Source organism: Pyxicephalus adspersus, chromosome 4, assembly GCF_032062135.1.
Source record: "Pyxicephalus adspersus chromosome 4, UCB_Pads_2.0, whole genome shotgun sequence".
NCBI lineage: Eukaryota > Metazoa > Chordata > Amphibia > Anura > Pyxicephalidae > Pyxicephalus > Pyxicephalus adspersus.
Window position 1 is genome coordinate 90,626,855 of NC_092861.1, and position 8,504 is coordinate 90,635,358.

At 36.7% G+C, this 8,504-nt stretch overlaps 1 protein-coding gene across 1 annotated transcript; it reads left to right on the forward strand.

Moving 5' to 3' along the window:
- Positions 1-304: 304 nt before the first annotated feature.
- On the forward strand, positions 305-8,039 carry TNFAIP3 (TNF alpha induced protein 3). The gene is made up of 7 exons (XM_072408953.1): positions 305-531; positions 1,108-1,255; positions 1,859-2,029; positions 2,850-3,030; positions 3,937-4,823; positions 6,213-6,418; positions 6,995-8,039. Exons 1-7 carry the CDS (start codon positions 358-360, stop codon positions 7,238-7,240), a joined length of 2,013 nt encoding a protein of 670 aa, XP_072265054.1. The 5' UTR covers positions 305-357; the 3' UTR covers positions 7,241-8,039.
- The last annotated feature ends 465 nt before the right edge of the window (positions 8,040-8,504 follow it).

Below are 8,504 nucleotides of genomic sequence, written 5' to 3' on the forward strand. Positions count from 1 at the left end.
GAGTTCTATGTAAGTTTATATATATGTATATATGTGAGTATTTGGGATATGTTTACCTTGTTCTTGTGCATTGTCAATATTTACAAATCTACAGCTGTTATAAAAAGTGTACTTGGTGATCCTGCCATGAAAGTTCCTATATAGGCACTTCATGTTGCAAGTAGAAAATGGTCTGCCAATAGTGCTGTTATGGGACCCTATGCCAACACACATTGTTGTAACCAAATAAATACATACTAAAGATCTTTGTGATGATATGTATTGTTATATTTTAGGGAAATAGTATATTCATTTTTCACGTAGACAGTCCACTATATAAATCCTGTCTTATATTTTCTAGGTGATGGAAACTGCCTAATGCATGCCACATCTATGTACATGTGGGGTGTGCAGGACTCAGATCTACTGCTTAGAAAGACTTTACACGAAGTTTTAAGGACATCCGATACTCGAAACTTTAAATTTCGTTGGCAGCTTGAATCTGTTAAATCCACAGAGTTTATACAAACAGGTCTTCAATATGATACAAGGGTAAGATATGGAAAACAGGTTTAATTGCTATGTAGGATTGTTGTAGTTAGAACTTTGTTAGCGTTGTTCCATATAATATTTAAAGTTCAAACTGAACAACATAACAAATTTGCTAAATAAAATAGCAGTTATGTCACATCTACCAAATGTAATAATGATAACAAAACCTAGAGGTACTACAAAGACATCATTAAGATTTTCCATTCTATAGATCCTTTTATTGGGTTAGAGGTATGATGCTAATTTTAAATCAACCATCTTTAAATTTGGAAATTACTGCTGTACTCTGAATAGTCTGTATACCATGCGTGAGATGTGCCCCTGTCATTCAGGTCCATTTTTAACGCACATAAGTGAAGATGCAAGATGAGGTAAAACCCCCTCCTCATTACTAGCACATACACTGAATCTGTTACCACTAGAGAAGGTACCCCAGTATAAGATATACTAATTCTGATATTCTTATCCTAAAGAGTTTCCTATGTTCCTTACCACTTAAGAGGCATTATTAATGTTTATGATATAACTGACAGTTATTTAATTTCTTTGGTAAAATTATTTTTCTTTCATTGATAGAATTGGGATGAGGAATGGGAACATATTGTCAGGATGGCATCAACAGAACCCTCAATGGGCCAAAATGGACTCCAGTATAACTGCCTTGAAGAAATACATATATTTGTCCTAGTTAACATTCTCCGGAGACCAATCATTGTTATTTCAGGTAAATACATTACTTATTTTACTTATATTACATTATTTATTATTAAGTGAAAGCTTTCTTTCTACCAATAGATAGTGTTATCATCTTAGTTGTAAATGCTCTCTTTTTTTAGCTCACATACACATACTACAAAACTGGCACCTGAGATGAACCTTTGCGCTCATCTCAAGCAAAATTGGAAGTGGGTACAATGAATGATAATCCATGGTATCTGAAAGGTCAAGTTTTAGAACTTTGCTTGGATTCAAGACCATCTGATTGCTTACTTAAACTGTATGATTGACTATCCCTATTAGTAACAAAAAGTACAAGTGATGTTAGCGTTGTTATGGCAATTAGGAAACATTAATCTTGCAAGCAAAAACAGTGTGAAAGTCGAAGCAATGGGACAGATTGAGGTTTAGATCCATTCATAAAATTCTTCCTTTGCTGCTTTAAAGTAGCAATGCGACAGAATAAAATTTTCCCTTGACCATTTCATAATTGTGTGCCTTTTTGGGGGAGGAAATTCTGACTTATCTACATAAATTTGAAGCAACTTTATTTAATTTGTGTGGCTACTGGGTTGAAAAATCCTCTCTAATAGTTTTTTTTTCTCCACAGACAACGTAGTTCGTAGCTTGGAGTCTGGCTCTAGCTTTTCCCCTCTTAATGTTAGTGGAACTTACCTACCTCTCCATTGGCCTGCACAGGAATGCTATAAATACCCTATAGTTCTTGGCTATGAAAGCCAGCACTTTGCTCCTCTTGTCACTATGATGGACACTGGTCCAGGTATGTATAACTGATCTGCACTGATATGTTACTATAAAAGCTTATGATCATCTTACTTCCAATCTGTCTCTGTTCTGGTCCAGTCCTTGCAGATTTTTTGATATAGTGTACGTGTAACATCATTCTCTCTTGCTTGCTAACTGGCAGATTAGCACCTGTCTATTAAATATTGGACTCAACCACCTATTCTTTCATTTTCCAACTTGTGCTAATCTCTTCCAAACTCTTGAAAGGCTGCTAGTTATGGCAGGGATACAGTTCAAGTTCCTAATACTTACAATTCTCAATAATCTGTATTTCCATAAATCCTTGATACTACCCTAGCATCTATCTCTGCTCTACACTTCTATCTTTCACCAGAATCACCTCCTTGCACTAACACACACAGGGCTATTTATGAGCCTCTCCTCCTATTTAAACTCCCTTTAAAATAAAATTTGTCACTCTCCCACCCTTAAAACTTTTTAGGTGCACCTTTTTCATACAATCATACACTCCAACCTAGGTCATTCCCTTGAACCACTGACTATATTCTATGTCTTGCAGAAGATCCCTACCTCCTGATATATGGCTTGCTGATTTCATTAGCTCTTTTTTTCTTCCCTAGCTCTTTAGATTATAAGTTTGCAGGGACGGGGTTCTCTACCTTTTGTTTGATGTAATTGTTATATGGTAATACTCAGTTCAACACTTTCATTTACCACCTGTGAACTACGCTCTGTTGTTGGTCTGTAACTTTGTACAATGCCATGAAAAATGATGGAGCTTTAAACCAGATTTTTTGTCATTTCTGAAAGAATGATTATTTGTTTTCAAACAGAAATTCGAGCTGTCCCACTTGTATTTAATGAGCGTGGTAGATATGAAGATATGAAAGTGCACTTTCTGACAGATCATGAAGAAAAATCCAAAGACAAGCTTCTGAAGGAGTATTTACATGTACTGCAGATACCTGTTCAGTCCTGGGAGCATGGCACTACCCAGCTAATAAATACTGCCAAGTAAGTTTACCTTTTATTAGGATTCTTCTTATGTTTTTCTTGGAATGGAATATTATTTAATTCTTTATGCTGAGTTGGCTTATACCAGTACCATTTCCTGGTTGAAGGTAACTTTATGGGAGCCTAGTACCTATAGATCAGTGGATTCCAACTGGTGGTCCGCAAGAAAACTTTGATGGTACGTGGCTCATGCCATTGCGCCCCCAAGCGGTGTCAGGAGAAGGACCACACTGGGAGGGCGCACCGGCCAGACCCATAGACCATGTCTCCCGTACGGATCGAAGGCTCAATGCAGCGAGTGGGTTGTGTCTCTGGACAGGGGTTCTGGCATTATGATGAGTGACACAATGCGCAGCCCGGAGTTCATAAATTTAGTAGTCCATGACATCCAAAAGGTTGGCGAACACTGCTATAGATCACTGGTCCTTGAATTTAAATGGTCTTTGCAAATTGAGGGATATTTGTAAACCAAGCATGACCTGATAACAGTTTTCTCTGTGTTATCGCATGTTTTTCCAAAATAGGCAATTGCAACTAAAAAGGAAAGGGTCACATTTTTTTAATTGTCATCTCTAGTACAGAGAATGTACAAAACAAGACACTACAGCTAATTAAAAAAAAAAGCTTTAGGACCTGCTGTTTGAGGATTGTGCTTTTAAAACAAGTATAACAAAGGTTGTACAACTGTGTTGTAACAAAATATTATTGTTAATCATTATAATACAAAAACATATATGTTGTGGCTGTTATCTTGGCAGTTTGTAAAGCATTATAGACATTTTAAATCACATTTGTTTTCATCTGATAGTTATATATTACATACAATAAAAAACAACTTTGTACTACAATAAATTAAATACCCTGTTTTTTTTTTTACATTTTTAAACAATAACATTTCTATTACAGGCTGAATGAGCATAATTTACCAAAAGAAATCAACTTGGTAGAAGACTATTATCAGCTTGTGCAACATGAATACAAGAGGTGGCAAGAATTTTCAGAGCAAACTGGTAGAGGCAATTGTGGTAAAAGTAAATATGAACTTTGCCTATCTCAGCTGTCTCTTGTGGAAGTAAAATGTGAAACATTAAACTGTCCTTTCTACATGTCTGTAAACACCCAACCATACTGCCATGAGTGCTTTGAAAGGAATCAGAAGTCAAGTGACAGGACTAAATCCCAAGTGCAAAAAGGTGAAACCATCCCATGCAGAAGTGAATATTTGGAGCCATCTTGTCAGAAAACAGAGGAGACTGTGTCTGGTTCTGTCTCTGCTCTAGCTACAGCACCAAGCCTTTTTATTTATAGTGAAACAAATGCAATGAAATGCAAAACACCTGACTGCCCCTTTACATTGAATGTGGAGCTTAATGGACTGTGTGAACGCTGCCATAACACCAGGAAAATGCAGTCTGGTAGCAATGCTGACAGGAAAAAAGACTCGGATATATTTAGGTGCAATATTTGTTTTCAGAGCACAACAAGAACTTTTAATGGTATTTGCAGCTCTTGCTTTAAAAGGACAACAGAACAATCCCACAGTTCAAGTTTCCCTCATGGGCTTATCTCGGACCCTGTAAATGGCTTAGGAAGCTTAGTGAACCTAACAAGTTTGGAACTAATTAACAGTAACAGCCAGGAGCCAGCTATTGGGTCTCAATCTGGTGCTGTGTATAATGCAGAAGAAAGAATGTCTAACCAGAAGTGCAGAAAGGCTGGCTGCCAGTTTTTTGGGACACTACAAAATGAAGGATTTTGCACACTATGTTTTATTGAATATCAGGAGAATAGCGGTAGGTAATAAATGCTAGACATTTTACTATGTACACTTTTATATTAACTGTACTCTTGTATTCCTTCTTCCTGTGGTATGCTTCATATATGTATATGTACAATTAACATTTAGGATTGCTTGGTTTTTTAATGCAACCTGTGGCTAGTCTGTGAACATAAAAGTATTCACCTATATATAACAAGTAGTCAATCAACATTGAAAGAAGACTCACTGGGCTCTCTAGCAGCAGGCACTGTGGGGATATTCTTTCTTAATAATTACAGCAGAAGCACTAAAGTCCTTCAGGTCAACCTTTAAGGCAGCCTAGCCTTCTTTGTTCCCACTTTGGTTGGAACGGGGAGATATGTTGGTTTAGACTTTAGTGCTTTTCATGTGACATTTAAGGATAAATTGCTCCAGGGTGCCCACAGCTATACCAGTAAGTAAGTGCTTGTGATAAGCTGATTTACTGCTTCGTAAACTTGTGTGAATATGTGAATGTCCATACCAGACTAAAATTTGTTGCTTTTTGTTGAACCCCATTGAAGTAAAAGTAGAGGCTACACATTAATTTTGCTAATTTTAAATAGAATAGATATTCAATGTTCATTACAACAATTAACATATGTCTTACAAAATCGTATTGGTGGTTAATTGTTAGCTTTCCTGGGATTTCCTGAATAAAACACTGCGGTCAGATTTCTAGGCCTTTAAGGGGACCTATAATGAAACGATAAATGCTTGATCAGCATATTCATATGTATTGTTAGGTCTTCTGGCCCTGTGGGTGTGGATTAATGTAAGTGGTTCAACAAGATTATTTTAGTCAGTATAAAATATTTACCCCAGTTATAAACAAAAAATTTAGGCATGAAGAGATTGTTGCCCAGTAGTGAGTTAAGCTCTGGCAGTCTTGTGATTTCCACACATCTGCACATCTGACAAACATTTTTCTGGTTCACCAACACAACTTCCCATGTCCCCACCATAGACAGTAAATCAAAATGATCAATTCTGTTCATTGAAACCTTAAATAGCCAAAAAGCAGTAATGGCAAATGGCAAATGCTTTGGATGTACAATAATCAATCTAGGAGCCATGTGTACATTCTCAAAGAATTCTTGGGAATCAGTTTTAGTGTATTACAACATTTCTTTACTAACAGGTTTTTCCCTACTGTGAGTTTCTGTAGAAAAGGTTATAATAAAATAAGTAAGAAATAAAATAAGTAAGATCATTACAGCTAATGGGCAATATTTCAACTTTACAAGCAGCTGCAGAATGACGCATGTTTTACTAATGGTTTTGGAGTGTCAGTCATGCTAAGACATATTAGAAATAGGCATTTTGTACTGATTTGTGTTATCTCAACAATATATAATTACAAATTGTACTTATTATTTTCCAGGTGTTGCCTCTAGAAGGGGTCGCAATTCATCACAAAGCAATGTCAGTGTGGCTGCATTTAAGGACATGAGTCGCTGCCTAGGGCAAGAATGCAGCACATTAGGGAGTACATTATTTGAAGGATTCTGTCAAAAGTGTTTCATTGAAGCTCAGAATCAAAGATATCACGAAGCTAGAAATCCAGAACAAGTGCAGAGACAAACTGAGGTGAGTAAAGTATATTTTTATGGGGTGTGCTAGAGATATGGGGATATCAGTGCAATGATACAGATTCTACTTTAGGGCTGCTTGAATAGGAATCAATTTATTTATGACCTCTTTTCCTTAAGTCAAGTGATTATAGGAAAAGGCCTTTTCACGACACATTGCTGATCACTTTTCTGAAAGTGGAGCTAAAGTTTGGCTTTAAAAAGTTGCGACCGGGCAGGGCTTTTTTGCAGAAAGGAACAGGCATTGTCTCTTCTGCAATAGGCATTCTTACCAGCCTGATTGCTCCCTTGAGCTGTCAAAGCTGTCACCCTTGGTTGCTGGGAAACCTCACACATCCCAGCTTCCCCTGCAGGCGCACAGGAGTTATCTCATCCCGACCTGGCCAATCAAGATGTCTGAAGAATGGAACAAGGAACGAAGGAAGCCACAATGGCATGGGGACAGATGAGTATAAACTGGGTTTAGTTCAGCTTTAAGGTTCCTAAATAGGCTTAAGCCTTAGCTCTTCTTTAGTCTTATGAGATGTTTACTAAAAAACTACTTTGTTAAAATCAAGATCATTTGTTTTTCCAGAGATCTGGACCAAATTGCTCTGGTTCCCACATGAAGAAATGTGCTAGGGATGTTTGCAGAAATCCAGTAACTGGGCGAAATGAAGAGCTCTGTGCTCAGTGCAAATACAGAGGCAGCCACAGCAAGTCATCTGGGGAAGATCCACCTAAACTAAGGTGTAGGGCACCAGGATGCGACCACTATGGAAATAACAAATGTGGTGGTTACTGCAACGAATGCTACCAATTCAAACAAATTTATAAATAAAAAAACAAACTGGACAATACATGGCACAAACCACTAAAACACTCTTTACAAACATACTAAATCTTGAAAAGAACTTTGTTTTATAAATCACTTTACTATATTATGTGTATTTATCAATACTGTATTTTTATTTATATGAATGAACATATAAATCCCTTTTGTGTGAAATTTGTTTCCTCGTGTGATGTATATTATGTGTTGTAATAAGATTTTATTTTTATATATTACCAAACTGTTTGCGTTGATTTGTGTGGTTGTTTTTTGTTATAATTGTATCTTGATAAAATAACACTTTACAGCTCAATTTAGAAAAAATTTTGAAAACCATAGTCAGAATACTGCCATTTACAAGAACTGTTTTACTATTATACTGTCAGTTTGCAGTGTTTTAGGGATCTTACAAAGACCCTGTAACTTTTGCCCATTAAGAGGAAAATGCAACAGTACACTTTGTAGCCCACCCTAACAGAAAGGTATTGCTGACCCATATTTACTAGCTGCATATTCACTGAGTCCTCCCAGAGTAATTTATATAATTGCATCTATTTATATGACAGTGCCTGAACCTTGTTTTAGACCCAAACACTGTGACATGGGGGAGGTCATGGTAACTAAGTGAGGGCTCAGTATAAGCAAGAGAAAGCAGTGGGGATTGATGCGCCTACCTTGATGGAAAATGGGGTATTATTAGACACTATTATTTTCCAAATAGTAAAAAAAAGCCATTTAACTTCTATGTAACGTGTTTAAATTTTTTGTCTCAGTTTTCAAAAATAAATGAAGCCAGTACTGCGAAGCACATTACGTGTCCTTATAATCTCCCTTGTTGTTGAATGTGTTGTTATAATGTAGACCAAGCCATTGACCTACAATAAATATGTAGATCAAGACTTATAACTATAGCTATGTACACATGTCAGATGATTCTCACTCGAGATAAACAGTTGCTCTTGTTTTTAAGGAAAATCTGATATGTGTACAGCTGTCCCCTGATATACTTCATCGGTCTGCTATGGCAATGACCACTGGAGAAGAGCAATGCGCTCACCGCTCCTCTCTTCATAGAACAAAAAAGTGTGTATACAGTACTAGTTCATACCTATGTCACTGGAAATGATCACAAAAGATCGGCTCCAGCAACAATCATTTGATGTCTTTAAAGGGCATTAGCTTGAGTGTTGCATGCTGGTAATAATGCAAGTAATAATGCCAGTGACCACCTGGTAACTAGCATTTTGATAATGTCTGCTTTATCAACTTTACA

Excerpts from the sequence above, each read along its gene's own strand:
- TNFAIP3 (XM_072408953.1), top strand. The coding sequence starts at position 358 with ATGCATGCCACATCTATGTACATGTGGGGTGTGCAGGACTCAGATCTA. Across the intron at positions 1,256-1,858 it reads ACCAATCATTGTTATTTCAG|ACAACGTAGTTCGTAGCTTG; the intron begins GTAAATACATTA and ends TTTTCTCCACAG. Across the intron at positions 4,824-6,212 it reads TGAATATCAGGAGAATAGCG|GTGTTGCCTCTAGAAGGGGT; the intron begins GTAGGTAATAAA and ends ATTATTTTCCAG.